Here is a 23,463-nt window from a genome sequence, read left to right as displayed (position 1 = left end):
AAGTGCACAGGAGGCCAGATGGCACGAGAAAGAGATAATGGATGAGGGAATACAGTTACGTGGATAGACTGGCGAAGCTGGGCTCGTTCTCCTTGGAGCAGAGAAGGCTAAGAGGAGATTTGATAGAGGTGTTTAAAATCAGGAAGGGTTCAGACAGAGTAGATAAAGAAACTGTTTCCAGTGGCTGAAGGGTCGATAACCAGAGGGCACAGATTTAAGGTGATTGGCAAAAGAACCAGAGGCGACAGGAGGAAAAACTTTTTTACGCAACGAGTGGTTAGGATTTGGAATGTGCTGCCTGATAGGGCGGTGGATACAGATTCAATAGTCGCCTTCAAAAGGGAATTGGATAAATACTTGAAGGAGAAAAAAATTGCAGGGATATGGGGAAAGAGCGGGGGAGTGGGACTGACTGGCTTGCTCTTCGAAAGAGCCGGCGCAGACTCGATGGGCCGAATGGCCTCCTTCTGTGCTGTACTATTCTATGATTCTATGATGTGGGTGGGATCCTTCATTATAACATTTGCGGAGATATTGCAAATATAGGTGTTTTGAGCATATGCTTCACTTTATATAAAAAAAAAAAATCATTTGCAGTAATTAGGATGTGATATCTTTGCTATAAAATATGAAAAATTGTTACATGGGGATGATATCAGCATGGTATGATTTGACTTTGGTACTAGCAGGAGAATCGAAATACACAATGGGCCAGAAATTCGTGAACGGGGCTTGCCGCGCGTGCAAGCCCCGTATATGCACTTACCCTGCGCTCCTGCCGATCAGCTCCAGGGACGCCTGGAATTGGTGTTTCAAACAGAAGAATCCCGGGCAGCGTATGACGTCACGCCGCCCAGGAGTGCAGCCAGCGCGAAGCCTGGAGCGTGCAGTGCAAGTGAGACACGCCCCTTAAGGTCTCATTGTAGCAGGACACGCCCCCAATGTTTCTGTCAAGCTGCTAAGCATTTTTACATGCAAAGCAGCAGTTTAAATAGGTTTTTGGAAGTTTTTTGAAGATTTTGGTAACTTTTATAAACTTTTAAAAATGTTTACATTATTTTGAAGAATCTGAAGTAGTTTTAAACAGATTAAAGCAATTTAAAGACTTTTAAAAGCCCTAAAAGAATTTTTTAAATTCCATTTATTTATTTAGCAATGTCGTCGTCATACGTGTCTTCACACTGTTCCCTTTGGGGAACTGTATGAAGTGGTGGAAGGATTTATGGCCATGATTAACGCTCATTCCGTGACCGTAACCATCTTTGAACCAGCCATTAGGGCGGTTAGTCCTATGGCGGGAGGGTTTTACGGGCTCCCACAAGCTATACAAGGAGGGGGGGCCACCCACACCCACGGACGCAAATATCCCACTGGATGTCAACCCAGAATTTAGAGCCCGAGCTCCGACTCCACTTGCCGGGACTGTCTGGAGCGGAGTTCGAAACCCTACCCTGATCTGGCCCAGCAGCGGGGATCCTACCGCTATGCCAAAGGCCCAATCCGATTAGCAACGTGAAATGGCTGGAATGGGCACACTTCACGACATTAAAAGAACTCACAATTGAACTGATGATGACCTCAGCAATCTCCTCAAGGAGGTGGAGGCGCAGCGCCTGCTCATCATTGGTAATGAGAAGTCAAAGGCGCCGCAAAAAGGGCAGATGATAGCTTGGTCTTTCAAGTGGCAGCATAGGGCTCCAGTCACGGGGAGGGAAAAGGCACAGGAAACGTATGGGTGTCACCTTTTGTGCGGAGTGGGCCTTTTGCGTAGCAGTAAGCATCCCCGCCGCTGGGCCAGAAGGAGTAGGGTTTCGAACCCCACTCCAGACAGTCCTGGCAAGTGGAGTCGGAGCTCCAACTATAAATTCTGGGTGGACATCCAGCGGGATACTTGCGTCCGTGGGTGTGGGTGGCCCCCCCCCCGCCCTCAGATGGGTTGTGGGAGCCCGTAAAGCCCTCACGCCATAGGACTAACCACCCTAATGGCTGGTTCAAAGATGGTTACGGTCACGGAATGAGCGTTAATCACGGCCATAAATCCTTCCACCACTTCATACAGTTCCCGAAAGGGAACAGTGTGAGGATACGTACGACGATGACCTCTTGCGCAATGCACCTCCTTGGACCCTCAGTCGCAGATGCGAGGGGGCAAATCGTGCAATTGTTAAATTTTTCATTTTATTGACATGTGAAATATTGGACCAGTAATTCCCTTCCAAATGCGCGAGTACGGTCGGGGTACTTACGCGTCTGGCCGGAGGAAATGCCGGTTTTCAGCATGCACAGTGCATGTGGGGAAAACCGGCATTTCCTGTCCTCTGAACGAAGGGGTTCAGAGGCAGAACGCGTGCGACTGCACAGGCAGCGCGTGCGCAGTAAAATTCGCCGCTTTCATTCATGCTTTCAGTGAGGTCAAGTCATTACAACTTACACATGAAAAAAGCATGGGTACAGTTGCTCCAGAGGCTGCGGAGGAAGATATTTTTTTATCGTGGAGCTTCTGAAAGTATGTATGTCTGTATATATTCCTTTGCGTGTTATGTATATATTCCTTTACTTATGTGTATGAATGTATTATTTAATTATGACTTTCAGAGAAAGTAACTTATTGGAAAATCATAATTAAAAACATACATTCATACACATTAGTAAAGGAATATAAAACATACATACATATACGTAAAGGAATATATGTGGACATACATACATAACTCATTCTCACATTCCATTCACACAGCCACAATTGCTCCTTCTACCTACCGTTCTGAAAACCCGTTTAAAAAAAAAAAAAAAAATTTAAACTTTAAAACTTACTTAAAATTTCTTAAAATAACTTCCCTCCCTTTCCCAAACAAAAATATTGCATTTCAGAAGCTCCACGATAAAATATATCTTCCTCCGCAGCCTTGGAACAACTTTACACCTGCTTTTTTCAAGTGTAACTTGTAAGGACTTACCCTCACTGAATCCATGAATGAAATCTACAAAGTTCACTGCGCAAGCGCTGCCTGTGCAGTCGCACGCGCTGTGCCTAGACCTCGGGTCTGGAAATGCCGGCGTTCCCCGCATGCGCTGTGCATGCTGAACGCCGGCATTTCCAACGGCCAGATGCGTGAGTACCCCGACCGTACTCACGCCTTTGGCCACGAATTTCTGGCCCAATGACATTTTTGTTTTTACCCGATTTTCTGTCCTCCTGTCCTGAAGGCTGTGACTCTAGCTGGGGTTCTGTTCAGTGAGCGCTGGCCTGCCCACGTGGCTATCCTTCATGTATGACCTAGGCAGCGTACTTGACCATCCGAAGAGGCTTTAGTATGTAAAAGGAGTTACTGTTTACTTTATTATCAATTCTTGTTACTCCTTCCAAGGACCCTGTCCCAAGTGCATTCTCTACAGGAGAGGTGTTGATCCCACTGGCTGATGAGTACGACCCCATGTACCCAAGCGACTATGAGAAAGTTGTAAAACGGCAGCGTGAGGACAGACAGCGGCAGCGTGAGCTAGAGCGACAGAAAGAAATTGAAGAAAGAGAAAAGTAAGTATTTGGAAAGCTGTGAGGGTTTTCTTCTAATCTTTGAAGGAAGAGTACCAAAATACAAACTCACCAAAAATGTGCATCTGTAACAAGAACATAAGAATTAGGAGCAGGATTTGGCCCTTCGAGCCTGCTCCGCCATTCAATAAGATCATGGCTGATCTTCTACCTCATCTCCACTTTCCTGCGCTATCCCCATATCACTTGATTACCTTAATATCCAAAAATCTATCAATCTCTGTCTTGAATATTCTCAACGACTGAGCCTCCACAGCCTCTGGGGTAGAGAATTCCAAAGATTCACCACCCTCTGAGTGAAGACATTTCTCCTCATTTCAGTCCTGAATGGCCGACCCCTTATTCTGAGACTGTGACCCCTGGTTCTAGACTCCCCAGCCAGGGGAAACATCCTCCCTGCATCTACCCTGTCAAACCCTGTAAGAATTTTGTATGTTTCAATGAGATCACCTCTCATTCTTCTAAATTCTAGACAATATAGGCCTAGTCTACTCAATCTCTCCTCATAGGACAATCCCCCCATCCCAGGAACCAGTCTGGTGAACCTTCATTGCACTCCCTCTATGGCAAGTATATCCTTCCTTAGGTAAGGAGACTAAAACTGTGCACAATACTCCAGGTGTGGTCTCACCAGGGCCCTATATAATTGCAGTAAGACGTCTTTACTCTTATACTCAAATCCTCTGTAATAAAGGCCAACATACCATTTGCTTTCCTAATTGCTTGCTGTACCTGCATGTTATTTTTCAGTGATTCGTGTACAAGGACACCCAGGTCCCTCTGAACACCAACATTTCCCAATCTCTCACCATTTAAAAAATACTCTGCTTTTCTATTTTTCCTACCAAAGTGGAGAACTTCACATTTCTTCACACGTAACATGTCGCATTCGCTCTTCGAATAGTCAAGTTTAAGTTTGGGGCAGTTTTAAAATGTTCTTAACATCAACAAAGCCATCTATTTCTACTGCTCAGAAACAATTCTGGCATTGGCCTCAATGTGACGGAAACAATGTCCAAGATTCTCCAAATGGGCCTGTTGTAAAGTTTCAATTTGCTTGTACGTTCTCACTTCTTTTCCTTGCAGCTTGCTCTGTGCTATCACGTGGAGTGGTTGAAGCAGATACCATTGATGCATTTACGGGGAGGATTGATCGGTACATGAGGGAGAAGGGAATAGTGGGATACGTGGTGGGGGGCGGGGAGGGGGAGCAATGTTCCCTCTAAGTGGCTGCGCAGCAAAATGGGAAAGGTCCCGTGCCGGCCGCTCACTGGCTTTTCCATTGTAAGTACCGTGCATGCGCAGAAATTTAAAGGGACCGCGCAGTGAAAGAAACGGGCTGCGCAGAACAAAGCGCAGCTTACGCTGAACATCAGGGGGAAGGGAAGGGGGAGAGGTAGTTAAATGGGCGGAGGCTGGTGTGGAGTATAAACACCAGCATAGACCAGTTGTGCCGAATAGTTTGTTAATGTGCAGCAGATTCTATGATTCACCATGAATAATGCCACTATAAATCCACTATAGCAATGTTCCCTTTAATTGTTTTTGGGTGCGTGGCCCCTTTAAGGGGCCGTGCGGCCCATTCAAAATACCGCACATGCACGTTTTTTTTTTCCTATTTAAAGGCTGGCTTACCAGCTGTCCGGCATCGCAGCTTAAAGGGACCATTGTCCAGCAGAACTGTGTGTGTATACTTGTAAGAATACAATGTGTACTTGTCAAAGTGTACAATTTCTCTTATTAAAATATCCAGGCGAAGGAAGGAGAGACATGAACAACCTAGTGGGTTCGCGAGAAGACCCGATCCAGACTCTGAGGAAGATGATGAAGAAAGAGAAAAAGAAAGGCGAAAAAGAAGTAGGTGCATTGCGGTCTTTACAGCTTGGTGTTGTGACCAATATTCCCGGTCATTTTTTCGGGCTGCGTGGCCCCTTTAAAATACCGTGCACGCACTGTTTTTCTATTTAAAAGCCAGCTGCGCGGTATCACTGGAGCGCCGTGCAGCTCACGGGGAACATTGGTTGTGACTTTGGGGGATCTTACTGAAACATAAGATTCTGAAGGGGCTTGACAGGGTAGATGCAGAGAGGATGTTTCCCCTCGTGGGGGAATCTAGAACTAGGGGGCATAGTTTCAGAATAAGGGGGCACCCTTTTAAAACGGAGATGAGGAGGAATTTCTTCTCTGAGGGTCGTGAATCTTTGGAATTTTCTTCCCCAGAGAGCTGTGGAGGCTGGGTCATTGAATATATTTAAGGTGGAGATAGACAGATTTTTGAACGGTAAGGGAGTCGAGGGTACAACAGAAAACGCTGGAAAAACTCAGCAGGCCAGGGCAGCATCCGTGGAGAGAGAAACAGAGTCAACGTTTCAGGTCGAAACCCATCGTCAGAACTGAGAAAAAAGCAGGAAATGAAACAGATTAAGAAGCAAGTTTGGGGGCTGGGAAATGGGGGAGGGGATGAAAGAACAAAAGGGAAGATCCGTGAGAGGTGAAGTGACATTTAGAGATATTCAAGGCGAGACGAGATGGTAATAGGACAGGTAAAGAAACAAAGGACGGCTCTAGATGAAGTGTGAAATACGCTGGCAGAGTGAGAGACAGCTGCCATGTGGGAGAGAGAAAAGGAAAAGGCACAAACCAAAAGTGTGGATAAAAAATATAAAAATATAATGGGGGCCGAGGTTATGATCTGAAATTGTTGAACTCGATATTGAGTCCGGAAGGCTGTAAAGTGCCTAATCGGAAGATGAGGTGCTGTTCCTCGAGTTTACGCTGAGCTTCCGTGGAACAATGCAAGAGGCCGCGGACGGTGAGGTCTGAGTGGGAATGGAGCGGTGAATTGATGTCAGGCGACCGGAAGCTCGGGGTCCCCCTTACGGACTGAACGGAGGTGTTCCGCAAAGCAGAGTCGAGGGTTATGGGGAGCGGGCAGGGAAGTGGAGTTGAGGCCAAGATCAGATCAGCCCACGATCTTATTGAATGGCGGGGCAGGCTCGAGGGGCCGAATGACCGACTCCTGCTCCTATTTCTTATGTTCTTGACTGTTTGTTAGTTTTACTTGCTTTTCATTTAGAGATCGCCATTTATTTTTGTTCAGACAAAAGGTTTTCACCGGTTGAAGGTCCTTCACTTTGTTGTGTTTTAGGTATGGGAGGAGCAGCGATCGCCCCGCCTTCATCGCTTGTTGAACAGGACAAAGAACGTACGTACAACGAATATCGCTGTAAACTGAATTTGTTTTATATAAAATATCTTCCTCTGACGTTGCTTAAAACATTTTGCAAGGTTATACTTCCTACAATATAGGTGTCGCACAACATTCCCTGTAGTTTATTTTTTTAGGTCCGCGGGCCCTTTAACTGGCTGAGTGGCCCATTCAGTTTTTTGCGCGCACAGTGATCATTCCCATTGTGAAGCTGCGCATGTTAGCGCTGCAAATATATTAGTGACATTACAAGTCAAGGTCTGAGATGATTGTTAGACCTCCATTCGGACTCCTTCCTTTTGAGGGGAAAGAACCGTCCGGCTTACACAGATGAGCACGAGATCTTTCATGAATCGGCAGTTTTGTCTACCCAATCAAACTGCAGAAATAAATTACTACTGTTGGCTACAGACTCTGGAATTCACATGGTCAGAAGGTGAATTTTGGCTTTTTTTGATATTTTTTCTGCAAAACTGAAGTGGTGAGGAGAGAAAAAATGTTGTTTCGACTCTCTAGGCTGGATTTTGCCAGCCGTGGGGAGGCGGGTTTGGAGGCGGTACTGCCGGGAAAATGGCAGAATTTGGGGGCGGGTCCCCAACCCGCCTCCATGCCATCTTGCCAGGAGGTGGGTAGCCGACCCGCGCCGGGTCCCGCCTCCTCGAGGCGGGAAGGGGATTAATGCCAATTAACTGCCTGTTAACAAGTAGTTAACAGGCAGTTTTTTGGCTAATCCCTATTTTGAGCCCTGAAGTGTGGGCTTCCCGACGGCTCCGAACCTCGCCAGGGTCAGCAAGGCGGGGGTCGGAGGGGCCGTGATGTCCGGTGTGCAGGTGAGTAATGGGTGCATGAGTGCAGAGGTAAGTGTATGAGGTGTGTGTAAAGTGTTTTAATAAGTTTGACTTACCTTTACTTCTTCCTGCAGGCTTCCTCTCTTCAGGTCTCGGGAGTCCCTCAGCTCACCGGCACAGAAAGGCCGCTGAACTGTCAAAAGCTGCAGCCTTCTGCTTTCTGGTCAGGAAGGCTTTCTAATTGAGTCTTGAGTAAAGACACAACTTAGTAGACAGATTGTCAGTGTTTGACAGCTTCACCGAGCCGTCAAACGCTGACATTTCATCTGTCAAAAGCTCTTGACAGATGAAACGGCACTCGCTGACATCACCTGTAACTAGCTTTCCCTTAATTGGCCTGCTAAGCCCGCTGGACGGGCTTAACAAGGTCAATCAAGGGAAAATAGCGTGGGTTGGCCACAAGTGGATGGAGGCGGGACTAAAACCCAACAAGTGGGAGATCCGCCTCCAAAAGCTCCCCATTGGCAAAATCCAGCCCTCTGACTCCGATGATTGGGACTGAAATCAGATTCACACACCCCCACTTCTTGATAAAAGATGACTGAGACACACGGACAAAACGTTGCCCTGTAAGCTTGCTTTCATTATGGCACATGTAAGGAACAGAAAGGGAGTGATTGCCAAAGGATTGTTCTCCCTCACTATCCCAGAATGGGCTCAGTACCTGTAGTTCCTGTCCACTTTTCATGGTGGTCTAATAATGGCTGTACATCTCTGGTTCCTGACTGTATAAGAATACGATTCCTGCTGGGGGCGGGGGTGATAGACACCCAGTAAAAGCTGTTGCCCGCTTCTGTACTGAATTCTGTCCTGGACATTGCCTGACGTTCTATAACCACATCAAGATGCAATGTTTTTTTGCACCAAACTTTTTAAATAAAAATAATGGGCCAGATTTTGCTGTCAGTAGAACGGTGAGGCTAAAGGCGCTCGCTGTTATTTATGCGTAAATGGTACTGCAACTTCAGGCGAGGGGCAGATGCGTGATTAAATCCAAATATCCAAAAGTTGCTGTCCCAGTTGCGCCACTCCACCTTTAGCTTCGCAAAAACGGCATCTCGCTGTCTGCCCCACTATTGACCCGCATTGAATGACGTGAAGTTGCTGTATTTGCGCGGTAGATACGAACTAAACACGCCACAGATATTTAAGACTACAGGAAACTTTTTCTGGTATCCGGCACTGACGGGACCAAGCTGGTGCCGTCCCATCAAAACTGCCGTAGAAACCAGTGCCAATGTTAAAACATACGGAGCTTCTGAGCTCCGTCTGAAGCAACGAACCCTGTTGCTTAGCAACAGCTTCAAAACAGTCGGCGCAGCTTGCAAGCGTCTCTGTAGCTAAGCAACAGCTTCAGCTAGACGCTTGCAGAGCCTGACTGGAGAAAAAAAGCGACGAAAAGTTAAAAAAAAACTTATCTGCACCGACTCCTGAATTTTGCCGGTGGATAGAGCTTTCCGGACATTTAACCTCCAGTTAAACGAAAGTTTCCTGTGGTAATGAAAAGCGTAAATACCCCTTTTAACAATGTGATCGGTATTAATGACAGCCAATCAACCTCTCTGGCACCGAAAATTAACTATTATAAGTGTGGAGTCTCATTCCTTCAGGTTGTGAATTGTTTCAGGAGATTTTAACAAGGTCAAATTATTAATTTTTAATTTTTTTTTCATTTCTGTCTTTTTTTTCTCTCCCTTAATCCAGTCTTTCGTTCCCTCTCTTTATTTCTATTTCTGTACCTGAATTGACATTGAATTCACCCCCCTTCTCCATCCTTCCGCTGTTTATTTCCCAATCCTTCAATCTCTTTGATTAACGAGAGACACAGTTGGTTGCCCTTTTCACGCAAGTCACAGATGCCCTGTTACCAGCTCGCACATTCAGTCACTTTGTGAGCAAAAATGTTTTAAGCTGAAGGGTGCAGGGGCAAGTGTAACTAATGGCAGACGCTGTTAAATGCCCTGCTACAGCAAAATCTGGCCCAAGAACTCTCGAGGGACAGGCAATTTAAAAAATACATTTTTTTTCTGTCCTCCAGAAGGTGCGGTCTCCTATTTGAGTCCAGTTTTACAGGTTCTGACAACCCTTACATATCTTAGTCAAGTAGCCATTCTCTGCATATGACACTGGACAGTAAGTGCCAGGAGGCTATTTGACTGTGGAATGCATCACAGTTGAGCCATATCTTGTTCTTACCTGGTATCTACACTTCTGAGTTTTCAGTGAGGTCTCGCTAGATTGCAGTTGGGGGCGGTGGTCAGGCTGATTTCCCCTCACCTTACTAATCCGAGATAAACCTGTACCCCTCAAGTTTATCATCGTTACACTATGAATATATATAATTTGATTTAGTACATTTTCTGTTGCTGTTTATTCCAAAGCAGCAAATCTAGTACAGAACAGTGAAAAGGTCAGACTAAATCAAATTGAGTTCATTCAGATATTTAAGAACATTTCGCAAAGCTACCCTAATGGCTTAATGGGCAAGTGCATCACCTGAGGCCATCAATATAAGATAGTCACCAAGAAATCAAATAGGGAATGGTGAGAATGTGGAACTCGTTACCACAGGGAGTGGTTGAAGCGAATAGTATCGATGCATTTAAGGGGAGGCTGGATAAGCATATGAGGGAGAAGGGAATAGAGGGTTATGCTGATAGAGTTAGATGAGATTTAGATTTAGATAAAGTAATTGGTGGAAGGTTTAGAGGGGATTTGAGGGGAAATTTCTTCACCCAGAGGGTGGTGGGGGTCTGGAACTCACGGCCTGAAAGGGTGGTAGAGGCAGAAACCCTAACCGCACTTAAAAAGTACTTGGATGTGCACTTGGGATGCTCTAACCTGCAGGGCTACGGACCAAGAGCTGGGAAGTGGGATTAGGCTGGATAGCTCTTTGTTGGCCGGCGCGGACACGATGGGCCGAAATGGCCGCCTTCCGTGCTGCAACTTATGATTCTATGAGGAAAGACAGGAGGAGGTTGGAGTGAAGCATAAACGCTGGCATGGACTGGTTGGGCCGAATGGCCTGTTTCTGTGCTGTGCATTCTATGTAGTACTAAGCAATAAAGAAGTCTCGATTGTTTCAGGTATTACTGTTTCTGTTTTCTTTTACCATCAATCATTCCCTAGCTGGGGGTGGGCAGGCAGCAGGGCCTGAGACAATGACTTGCTGAAGTCAGCTCGTAGACATTGTTGTAAGTGTGTTTTAGTGTGGTGTCTCATAGAGTGGTAAGCTGCAAGTTTGACTTTCCATCCCTCCCCCTTTTGCGATTTCCACCCCTCACCCTGTTGCTGGTCCAGCTAAGATCAGGACTTTGCATTTGGCACTGTGTTCTGGCACGGTCCGGTGTTGGCAGAACCTTCTGAAATTCAGTCTTGCAGTTTGTGATGTCCTTTGAAGCCTTTGTTTATGTTGTGACCTTGTAACACACTCAGAACTGTTACTCTGCATATTCTGAGCTTTGTTTTTAAGGCAGGTTAATGACCTGTTCGTGTGAATTTGCCAATGTCTTATTTAGCAAAAAATTAATGTGCACAGAACAGTTGGGTAAAGGAAGCATTTTGCTCAACAATAGAATTTTCCAATAAGCACCATCCAATACAACAATGGCATTGCATTTTCAGTTTTTATCAAAATTCGCAACAGTATTCCTGCTTTTCCTCCCGTGGTCTTATTGTGTTCTCTTTTCCCCCCCCCCCCCCCCCCCCCCTGCTATTTCATCCCTTTTTGGTATTTCTTTATTCTCCGACGATAACCTGATTTTTATATTGTTTTTGTCTGGCTTTGAGCTGTAAATGCTGTCTCTGGCTTCCAAATAATCTCCACGTCCTTTCCCTGTCCTGCGTTCCAATGTAGTTAAGGAATCTGATTGCAAATACGTTTGTCTTTTACAGGCTCACACATGCAGGCAATGCACCAAGAATGAATGCTGATCAAACACGCACAAATGTTTTTCAATTATTATCAAAGATAATTTCCACCTTTTTAAAAAAAAGTTTTCTTGTCGATGGCTGTCTGTTTCCAAAATAAACTCCGAAAAATTCTGGGGAAAGGTTTTCAGATACGGAAATGAAAATGCTGAGCTGTGATTGTATGCTGTACTTTTAAACCAAAACTCGGCAAAATTCTCACCTCCGATGCTAATGTGCTTTTTCCCTTTTTTCTATATATAAAAGTCATTCCACCTTTCCAGTACGAGGACGAATCCAGGTCTCGTAGTGCACCTGTCAAGGCTGCTATTCCCCCTCCAGTCTATGATGAGCCAGAAAGACCGCGGTCCCCACCTGGCACCGCCAACTCCTTCATCGCAAACATGGGGTAGGTGAAAAATTCAACTAAACTAATCTCTTTATCAAAATGATATGTAGTATGGATTTTCATTTGTGCCTCTTGTATAAACAGGATTGATATTATGAAGAATGCTGCTTTGTGTGCATTGACCAGAGTAGATATACTTCCTCCAAAACTCAGAAATTCATTTGCATGAACAGACATGTGTGTGTATACCTTGCGCCATGCATCACAGAAGTTTTACAAAGGATATACGGCACAGAAACAGGCCATTCGTGCGAACCAATCCATGCCGGCGTTTATGCTCCACTCGAGTCTCCTCCCACCTTTCCTTATCTAAATCTATCAGCGTAACCCTCTATTCCCTTCTCCCTCATGTGCTTATCTAACCTCCCCTTAAATGCATCTATACTATTCGCTTCAACCACTCCCTGTGGTAACGAGTTCCACATTCTCACCACTCTCTGGGTAAAGAAGTTTCTTCTGAATTCCCTATTTGATTTTTTGGTGACTATCTTATATTGATGGGCTCCAGTTTTGTTCTTCCCCACAAGTGGAAACACTCTTTCTGTGTCTACTCTATCAAAACCTTTATAGACCTCTGTTAGGTCACCCCTCAGCCTTCTCTTTTCAAGAGAAAAGAATCCCAGCCTGTTCATCCTTTCCTGATAGGTATAACCTTGCAGTTCTGGTATCATCCTTGTAAATCTATTTAGCACCCTTTCCAGTGCCTCGATATCCTTTTTATAATATGGCGACCAGAATTGTACACAAGTTGAAACACATCAATCAGTAAAAAGTCCAGTAAAAGTGTACCATTAATGTGCCCAGCACATTGATCAGGTTAATTAAAACCTCAGCACGACACAGTTATGACCAGCAAAATATTTTTTCTAATCAGGGATTATCCTTCTTGAGCTGTCAGCTGCTCCACTGACTGCAAGAACATGGGAACGTTTAGGAACAGAGCGAGGTCATTTTCAACTCCACCTACTCACCTCATCACATCCCTCGATCCTTTCCCAAATCGCATCTATTTGTCCCTTGAGCCCATTTGTATAGTGCACTTAATTTCCTTCCCCGGTAGCAACTGCAACTTGCATTTATATAGCGCCTTAACGTAGTAAAACGTCCCAAGGCGCTTCACAGGAGCGTTGCAAAACAAAATTTGACACCGAGCCACGTAAGGAGATATTAGGGCAAATTAGGTAGGTTTTAAGGCAGAAAGAGAGGTGGAGAGATTTAGGGAGGGAATTCCAGTGCGCATTCCTCAAGTCTTTTGTATAAAAAATATTGTTTACTTTAAACTTTCTCATTTTTAATTTGTGTCCCCTGGTTTTTTGACTCAACATCTCAATGAAAATTTGCCTGGATCAATTGTCAATTGCCTTAATCTTGAAAATTTCAAATAGATCACCTGAAAACTCTCTTCCAAAGAAATACCCAAGCCCAGTTTCCTTCAAGTCCCCTCTAAATAACTTAATTTCTTGATACCGGGAATCAATTTTTGATGCTTGCCTCTGTGTCCTTCCAAGTGCAATAATATCCTTCAGTGACGAGCTGTGAGCAAAGTTTCTTCAGGTACCTGAGCTCTGCTTTAATGAGAGATTTGTGATAATGAGCGGCCACTGACTTGGGAGTCACTATTAACATGAAGGAGGGCATCGCGCTTATAAATTCACATTCTCAATAGACCGATGAAAACATTTTCCAAAACTGCTGTCCCAATAAAGTAAGCTGTTGTATTTTTTTAAAAAGGAAGCATGCATGAGCTGGGCAGGGACATCCAGTATTTCAGTGAATGTTTGACCTTGACGAGGTCTGTGCTGGGAACAGTGTTGGCACTGATCACCTCTGAGTCAGGTTTAGCATGGCCAGGTGCAGTGTAGAGCTTCCTGTATCCTGCTGCAACAGTGTTTTATATCACAAGTTTAAAAGAAAATTCTCAGTGCATCAGTGCAATTTTTTCCATTTCTCTCATTCTTGTCATGGTGTGGAGATGCCGGTGTTGGACTGGGGTGGACAAATGTAAGAAATCACACAACACCAGGTTATAGTCCAACAGCTTTATTTGAAATCACAAGCTTTCGGAGCACTGCTCCTTCGTCAGGTGAAGTCACCTGACGAAGGAGCAGCGCTCCGAAAGCTTGTGATTTCAAATAAAGCTGTTGGACTATAACCTGGTGTTGTGTGATTTCTTACATTTCTCATTCTTGTGGTCGCTCTGAGATTGCCAATTTGTGCCAAATTGATGGCAATTTTATCCAGGGTGTTGGGTTCAGTTTGCTTGAACTCATTTCACGTAGAATTCTTATACTAGCCAGAGAGGAGAGGCTTTTAGGGCTAGATTCAATGATCCTAGAGCTGAAAGGACAGAAAAGTGACTGGCCGTGTCACCCAGTCCTGAGGAGGGATCGAATGATACAGCACTGAAGGAGGCCATTCGGCCCATTGTGCCTGTGCCCACTCTTTTAAAGAGCAATCCAATTAGTCCCATTCCCCTGCCCTTTCCCCATAGCCCTGCAAAGTTTTCCCCCTTCGAGTATTTATTGAAATACCTTGAAAATATCAGAATGTAAGAATTAAGAGCAGGAGTAGGCCATAGGGCCCCTTGAGCCTGCTCTGCCATTCAGTAAGATCATGGCTGATCTTCGACCTCAAATCCACTTTCCCGCCCGATCCCTGGTTCCCTTGATTCCCCTAGAGTCCAAAGGTCTATCTGTCTCAGCCTTGAATATACTCAACAAGGGATTTCCTACATTACAACAGTGACTACACTTCAAAAGTACTTCATTGGCTGTAAAGTGCTTTGGGATGTCCGGTGGTCGTGAATGGCGCTATAGAAATGCAAGTTCTTTCTTTAAATGTATTGGCAGACCAGAACTTTTTTTTTTTGCACAGCTTCCAATGAGTTGCAAAGGGTTTTACATACCTGCTACATGGCCATCTGAAGAGGCTGTGTGTCAAGCATCACGGTACTTTGCAGCTTCAGCTGTATTCCCAGAAGTAGACTCACTTCACCCAAGATCTAGTAAAAGTAGTTGACATCACAGAGGAGTGCGAGGCTAAATCATAATCAATATACACGAGGAGGAATTTGTCCAGAGTTCCCGTTCCTAATCTTGACCCTTCGACTCCTTTTGGAGACAGAATTGGACTTGGCTGTTATGCCTGTAATGTTGAAAAGCCTGTTAACATGCACTATCGAGGCTCGCACACACGAAGAATGGGCTCTTGGCAATGTACCAGAAAGTGCTTGATATCCCAGGACTGCACCCTAGGAGTCACTGCCTTCAGAAGAGGAAAATATTGGAAAGAAAAGGTCCCGTGTTGTCACTGTAGTGTGTACTCTATTGAAACTATTAGCCAATTCACACTAGCTGGAAGTGTCGGTTCTCGTGCTGAGCAACAGCTGCTCATTTTGTTGTTGCCCTCGACCATGAGGTGGCAGTGTCGGTCTGGAAACTATACTTAAAACCAAAACAACTGTAAATACTCAGCAGGCCAGGCAGCATCCGTGGAGAGAGAAACAGAGTTAACGTTTCAGGTCTGGGACCCTTCAGAACTGGAAAAAGCTGGAGATGTAACAGATATTAAGCAGGTGCAGAGACGGGGGGGGGGGGGGGGGTGGTTAGGAGGGGAGGAAGAAATAGAAAGAACATCCTGTACTTTTGTAAGAGGCAGGAAAGATAAAATGTTGCTATTTCAGATTTCCAGCATCTGCAGTATTTTGCAATTACGAAACAACTGTAACCTGTACAAAAGCAAAATACTGCGGATGCTGGAAATCGGAAATAAAAACAGGAAATGCTGGAAATATTCATCAGGTCAGGAAGCATCTGTGAAGAGAGATACAGAGTTAACGTTTCAGGTTGATGACCTTTCCGTCCGAACTGGAAAATGTTAGAGATGTAACAGGTTTTAAGTAAGTACAGAGGCAGGGAAAGTGGGGAGGGGAGGAAAGAACAAAAGGGAAGGTCTGTGATAGGCTGGAAGGCAGGAGAGATTAAATGACAACAGGGATGATAACACAAAGCAAAAGGGATGGTAATGGGACAGGTAAAGAAACAAAAGATGGGTCTAGAGGAGGTGTAAATGGGAACAGCAGAATCATCAACAGCTGCCATCTGAAAAAATGGAGGCCGAGATTATGGTCTGAAGTTGTTGAACTCGATGTTGAGTCCGGAAGGCTGTCAAGTGCCTAATCGAAAGATGAGGTGCTGTTCCTCGAATTGTAACTTGTGCTAGGGAATAGAGTAGACTACAGGGGTGCACAAATGGCAGGCATAGACCCAAATTTAGGTTTCAGCATTATTATATTAATGTGTATAGTTTTTCTGGTTTCAGTAGGGATAACATTTTGCAAAGTTTAATTTCACGTGTTTTACTTACTCGCCTGCAATCTGATGCGATGTGGTACCTAACCCCCCTCCCCCTTAGATTTATATTGTTCTCATTCTCCCTGAGGTGCCACAGCCCCTGTAGGCCAGTTCACTAATAGAGACTGACGTCGTACCATTATGCACACACATTGTCCTGGCTTGGAATTACAGGAAACTCTCTTTTAACCGGCACCTAAATAACCGGAAATCTCTCTTAACCGGCAAAATTCAGGAGTAGGTTCAGGTAAGTTTTACTTCATATTGGTGGCAGTTCCTGGATCTGTGGCTGTGTAACTGGGGTTCGTGCACTTGTTGCTAAGCAACAGGGACACTTGGTCTGTGGCCGGGGTTCCTGCACCTGTTGCTAAGCAACAGGGAAGCCTGGATTTGTTGCTGTGTACGGAGCTTTCGTACCTTTTACTATACCTCTCTGTAATCCGGACTTTTTGATAAACCGGCACCACACCGGTCCCGTCGGTGCCGGATAATAGAGTTTCCTGTAACATGGCAGCAGTTCTATGTGGCTGCATGTTTGCCTCATGACACTATTGTGCAGACATGTGGATCCAGCTCTACACGCTTAGTGGACCAGAACAGGACGCGCTGTACCTGATGGTGTACTGCAGAGTCCAGCAAAATGTGAGTCTTGGATGTTGTCACGGCTCCATAGGTCACCTTTACATTTACAGTTGCTATTGAAGGCACGCATCACCGACAGGACTCGTAATAAGGCAAAACTGGCTTTACAGACTCTCGTGTAGTCTGGCAGGTTGCAAAGAAAGTGTAAGTAATAAGCCCTGGAATACTATCCGAAATGTAGTCCCTTTGTACAGTTTGATTCTGGCAGCCATTTGGTGAATGTGCATTCAGTGAAGAGTTCTTCCAGAACATTGTACAATGCAGAAACAGCTTTCGGAAATAAGCTAAAGGCTACGGAAATGGGATACACTGAACAATTCTGGGATTTGGGCTTGATCCGTAGCCTGATGGGATGAAATCTCTTCTCCGAAAGCTGAGCTGGAACATTCTAAATGCAATTCCTGTTGGCATGAGCCCACCACACACAACAGCCTGTAAGTTACCACAGAATTGGCAGTCTCACTCATAGAGGCCACCAGGATGGCCCGTGTGGGATATGGAAATGAAACCTTGGCGCGGCAGAGGATGCATTTTGAGTGCTGTGGCAGCGTAGAAGGAGCCTTCGGATGAAGGAGCTGAAAACTGAAAATATTCGGTGAAACGGATATAGCACATCCGCTGATTCCAGTGGCCGGATTTTTAATTTACAGCATCCTTCTGTTTTTTTTGACAGTGGCACGGTGGCGCATAAAATTATGCAGAAATATGGCTTCCGCGAGGGGCAAGGCCTAGGGAAGCACGAGCAAGGGCTGAGCACAGCGCTATCAGTGGAGAAGACCAGCAAACGAGGAGGGAAGATTATTGTCGGTGACATTACAGAGAAAGGTACCTGCGCGAGGTTGTAATACTGCACGGGGTTCAAATATTAGTGATTTTATCAAAGCTGCTGGACCTGCAATTAAAAATACTGAATGAGAATTATTAACCGAATAATGGGCTCCATACAGCTACATCTGTGAGCTGATGCACTGTGTTACTTTAAAACTTCTTCCTGTCAAGATTGTGACTGTTTGCTAAGTGACAGAAATCCGTGTCGACTCATAATTGGCATCTGAAAGATGAGGCTGTGGCTCCATATGCAAACTTCACAGGAGAACAGAAGGGCTAGTCAGCGGGAGGCAGCAATGATTTAAAAATATCAGGAGCAGTGCTTTGTCGATTCCCATTGGAGAGCGATGTTATACAGATGCTGGGGTCGATATTCAGTGTGCCGTGAGGCGGGCTTTTAGGCGTGCGGGAGGCTAAAATCCCGAATTTGGGAGTCCCAACACCATCCCGCCCAAAACCCGCCTCCATGTAAGTTTCAAAGGAGGTGGGTACCTGCCCCACACTGGGACCCGAGGCGGGAAGGGATTAGTGCCAATTAACTGCCTGTTAACAGGCAGTTTTTAGCCTAATCCCTATTTTGAAGGTTGTCGTGTGGGATTCCCAACGGTTCTAAAGCATGCCAAGTTAGAGGAATCGGGCCGTCGGGTTGAAGGACTTGGAGGGGTCGAGATGTCGGTGTTCAGGTGAGTGATGGGTGCATGAGTGAAGAGGTAAGTGTGTTTGGTGTGTCTAAAGTGTGTAAAGAAGTTTAAATTACCTGTACTTACCTTTACAGCCTTCCTTCCTCTAGGTTTCGGGAGTCCATCATTCAGCCGGCACAGGAAGCAGAATGGCTGCGAACTGTCAAAAGTGACAGCCTGCAGCTTTCAGTGCTGGCGAGATTTCTAACTGAGTCTGTGTAGAAGGACTCCGGTTAGAAGTAAGACTGTCAGTGTTTGACAGCTTCAAACAGCTGTAAAACACTGGTATTTCAGTGGGCTCAACAAGGTCAATCAAGTGAAAATCGCGTGGATTGGCCGCATCTCGATGGAGGCGGGACTATAACCCGAAAGTTGTAGTCCCGCCTCCTTCCTGACTTCTGAATGAAAATCCAGCCTGCTGTGTATAGTATCTATTAAAGGGATATTGTAACTGTTCGTTTTATCACTTTAAAAAAATATAAAAAATTCACTTTTATAGATTAACGTAAAAGTCCTTTGTGAAATGTTTCCCAGTTTTTCATATAATCATAGAAATTTGTGTCTGCGCTGGCCGAAAAAGAGCTCTCCAGCCCAATCGCACTTTCCGGCTCTTGGTCCGTAGCCCTGTAGGTTACGGCACTTCAAGTACATATCCAAGTACTTTTTAAATGTGATGAGGGTTTCTGCCTCTACCACCCTCTGGGTGAAAGATATTCTCCTCAAATCCTTCTAATTACTTTAAATCTATGCCCCCTGGTTTTTAGTGTACTTTGTCTTTTAAACTTTTTTCTTTCATTTTTAATTTGCATCATTCTCATCGTCCAACTTTGTCCGATTACAGGAATAAATTAAGATTTATGCCATTGGCTTTTACAAAACAGGCTGCCCACTGAGGCTGCTGTTGTCAGTTAGAGTTTCCAGTGCCTTATTTTGATGTGATTTGTCACAAGGAGGACACGTAACTTAAAATATGAGGAAATTTCTTTGGTATAAAACGTTAAAATCACTTGGGGAGAAAGGAGAGGAAAAGACCCTAAAACAATTTGCCTCCCATCTGTAAAAGTAATGAATTTGGTTCATTCAAAATACAGTCGACCATTTTTGGCGTTTTATTTGTCTCTTCTAAACAGTTTAAATGCAGAGCTCCTGCCAATACAGTTTCCAAAATACTGTACTGGGGTCTGCTTTCTGTTACTGTGCTACCCTCCCACTGCAACGGTTTTGACTTTAAATTAGCCCCCTTTTTACGGCCACGTTAAAAATCATTGAGGTGGGGGGAAAAGTTGAAACCATTAGTTGTGTGCTTTTCACAAAAAAAAAAGTATTTTCCCTCTTCTGTATATCCCCCAACATTCCAGATTTGTTCCTGTTTCACCCTTTCCCTGTTGGGCCCTTTTACAACACACACTGCTCATTCAACTGAGATTAATGCTCCCAAGCATTTGCCAGCCTCGCCCCGTAATTCAACACCCGAGTGGCCCAGGTTGACTAGCCTTCTGAGTCTCCCCTCTCTCGGGAATCACTTGGCCACTCCTTAGCAGCTTGCACAGAGATCCGGGCCGAGTTTAAGAGTCTTGGGCTTGAACCCGTGTTATTTTACTCTAGTCCAGCGCATAAAGTATGCAGCGCCTGCCTTTGGGATGAATTTCGCAACTTAGCTTCATAGAGTAAAGCGTGCTTCAATAAAACTTGGTAGAATGGCGGTGTGTGAATTTATACGGACTCTTTTTGCTTTACTAACAGTGGAAATGCCTGCTGCTGCCAAGAAATCAGAAGCAAATCCACTGACCGAGATCCTGAAAAATCCCACAAAAGTGGTCTTATTGCGGGTAAGGAATGAAAGTGTTGACCTGTTTGCATTTTGAAACTGAATTTGGAATCAGAAATTAAGTCCATTTAAAAACAATGCAGACATCTTTTGTCACCGATCTCTGTACATATTATCGCTGTGCTTCAGGTTTCAGATATTCTGTGCATCGCTCACATGAAAATCCTATCTTGCATATGGATTTTCAGTTGCTGTCAAGACCATTGAGTGAGTCACACTGCTGTTAAAATCTACCACTGCATCCTTTACACGGTCAGCTTGTGCTGGGATACCAGTTGCAGTTCTAGTTCGTAGATCATTAAAATCCTGTGTGAAAGTGTGATTTGTACATCAGCTATTGGGAAAACCACTGTTGTATAATCTCTGATTACTAGTTGTATTCAAATTCTGGGGAAAGCAATAGAGCGACGTATTAACTTTTGGAACAGCGTAAGTCACTGTTTTAAGTGGAACACTTACATTTTTCTATGTAACGTCTTGGATGGTGGCCATTGTCAACCACAAAATATGCAGACAGTGTGTAATGCAATAGTTTGTATGTCACAGGAACATTATTTGTAAATATTTATTTCCAACTTCCTTATGTTCTTTATTCTAACCTGCTCCAACAAACATTTATTGATATTACTGAACTACTAGATGTCCATTGATTTTTATTATTTGTTGAATTATTTTCCTCGTGCCACACATGATGATCTGCTAGGGACAAAATTAAAAAGCAGAACCACAAAGGTAATAATCTCTGGATTACTACCTGAGCCATGAGCAAATTGGCATAGGGTAAATAAGATCAGAGAGAATGCGTGGCTCAAAGATTGGTGTGGGAGAAATGGGTTTCGATTCATGGGGCACTGGCACCAGTACTGGGGAAAGAGGGAGTTGTTCCGTTGGGACGGGCTTCCCTTGAACCATGCTGGGACCAGTGTCCTGGCGAATCGAAAAACTAGGGCTTTAAACTAAATAGTGGGGCGGGGGGGAGGGTTCAGGTGAGGGGAAATTTAAAAAGTCAAAGAGGAAGGAGAAGGCAATAGTGCAGGGTAGCAATAGGGGTAATGATAACCAGAGTGTGACAGGAAAGAACAGAGCGTTTAAACATAAGAGTTCATCAGAAAGTAAAGTCAGAGAGTAGGGAAAAGTGGTAAAAAGACAAAATTAAAAGCGCTTTATCTGAATGCATGCAGCATTCGTAACAAGATAGATGAGTTGACAGCACAAAAGTAGAAATGAATGGGTATGATCTGATCGCCATTACAGGGACGTGGTTGCAAGATGATCAAGGCTGGGAACTGAATATTCAGGGGTATTTGACATTTCAGAAGGATAGGCAGAAAGGAAAAGGATGAGATCAGTGCAGTAGTGAGAAATGATATTGGCTCAGAAGATCAAGATGTAGAATCAGTTTGGGTGGAGATAAGAAATAATAAGGGAAAGAAGTCACTGGTGGGAGTAGTTTATAGGCCCACTAACAGTAGCTACACTGTAGGACAGAGTATAAATCAAGAAATAATGGAGGCTTGTAAGAAAAGTTCTGCAATAACCATGGGCGATGTTAATCTTCATATAGATTGGACAAATCAAATTGGCAAAGGTAGCCTTGAGGACGAGTTCATAGAATGTATTCGGGATGGTTTCTTAGAACAATACGTTGTGGAACCAACCAGGGAGCAGGCTATTTTAGATCTGGTAATGTGTAATGAGATAGGATTAATTAATGATCTTATAGTAAAGGATCCTCTAGGGAAGAGTGATCATAGCATGTTAGAATTTCAAATTCAGTTTGAGGGTGAGAAACTTGGGTCTCAAACTAGTGTCCTGAGCTTAAATAAAGACAATTACAAAGGTATGAAGACAGAGTTGGCTAAAATGAACTGGGAAAATAGATTAAAGGGTAAGACGGTAGATAAGCAGTGGCAGACATTTAAGGAGATATTTCATAACTCTCAGCAAAGGTATATTCCAGTGAGAAAGAAAGTCTCCAAGAGAAGAGTGAACCATCCGTGGCTAACTAAGGAAGTTAAGGATGGTATCAAATTGAAAACAAAGGCATACAATGATGCGAAGATTAGTGGTAGGCCAGAGGATTGGGAAATTTTTAGAAACCAGCAAAGGACGACTAAAAAAATTATAATAGAGAGAAGATAGATTATGAGAGTAAACTAACAAGAAATATAAAAACAGACAGTAAGAGCTTCTACAGGTATATGAAAAGGAAGAGAGTAACTAAAGTAAATGGTCCCTTAGAGGACGAGACTGGGGAATTAACATTGGGAAACAGGGAAATGGCAGAGACTTTGAACAAATATTTTGTATCAGTCTTCATGGCAGAAGACACTAAAAGCATCCCAGTAATAATAGATAATCAAGGGGCTATAGGGAGGGGGGAAGTTAAAACAATTACCATCACTAGAGAAAAAGTACTAGGCAAACTTATGGGACTAGAGGTGGACAAGTCCCCTGGACCTGATGGCCTGCATCCTAGGGTCTTAAAAGTGGCTGCAGAGATAGTGGATGCATTGGTTGTAATCTACCAAAATTCAAGAAAGGAGGGAGACAGAAAGCAGGAAACTGTAGCCCAGTATACTAACATCTGTTGTTGGGAAAATGCTGGAGTCCATTATTAAGGAAGTAGTAGCAGGACATTTAGAAAATCATAATACAGTCAAGCAGAGTCAGCATGGTTTTATGAAAGAGAAATCATGTTTGACAAATTTACTAGAGTTCTTCGAGGATGTAACGAGCAGGGTGGATAAAGGGGGACCAGTAGATGTAGTGTATTTGGATTTTCAGAAGGCATTCGATAAGGTGCCACATAAAAGGTTACTGCACAAGATAAGAGCTCATGGGGTTGGGGGTAATATATTAGCATGGATAGAAGATTGGCTAACTAACAGGAAACAGAGTTGGGATAAATTGGTAATTTTCAGGTTGGCAAACTGTAACTAGTGGGGTGCCACAGGAATCGGTGCTGGGGCCTCAGCTGTTTACAATCTATATTAATGACTTGGATGAAGGGACCGAGTGCACTGTAGTCAAATTTGCTGATGATACAAAGATAGGTGGGAAAGCAAGTTGTGAGGTGTACACAAAGAATCTGTAAAGGGATATTGATAGGTTAAGTGAGTGGGCAAAAATTTGGCAGATGGAGTATAATGTGGAAAAATGTGAGGTTATCTACTTCGGTAGGAAAAATAAAAAAGCAAATTATT

At 44.2% G+C, this 23,463-nt stretch overlaps 1 protein-coding gene across 2 annotated transcripts in view; it reads left to right on the top strand.

The window, feature by feature from the left end:
* rbm17 (RNA binding motif protein 17) overlaps nt 1–23,463 on the top strand; it is a 42,047-nt gene that overhangs the window by 4,294 nt on the left and 14,290 nt on the right. For both annotated transcript variants that reach the window (XM_086010765.1, XM_086010762.1), the window contains exons 4-9: nt 3,369–3,535; nt 5,307–5,410; nt 6,702–6,758; nt 11,786–11,927; nt 17,595–17,746; nt 20,173–20,258. In XM_086010765.1, the coding sequence (XP_085866891.1) occupies nt 3,369–3,535; nt 5,307–5,410; nt 6,702–6,758; nt 11,786–11,927; nt 17,595–17,746; nt 20,173–20,258 (708 nt within the window). The remainder of the gene's footprint in view (nt 1–3,368; nt 3,536–5,306; nt 5,411–6,701; nt 6,759–11,785; nt 11,928–17,594; nt 17,747–20,172; nt 20,259–23,463) is intronic.

Source organism: Somniosus microcephalus, chromosome 17, assembly GCF_052327205.1.
Source record: "Somniosus microcephalus isolate GS21.2 chromosome 17, FLI_Smic_1.0, whole genome shotgun sequence".
NCBI classification, from domain to species: domain Eukaryota; kingdom Metazoa; phylum Chordata; class Chondrichthyes; order Squaliformes; family Somniosidae; genus Somniosus; species Somniosus microcephalus.
The sequence above is the reverse complement of the archived record's forward strand: the minus strand, read 5'-3'. Positions and strand labels throughout refer to the sequence as shown.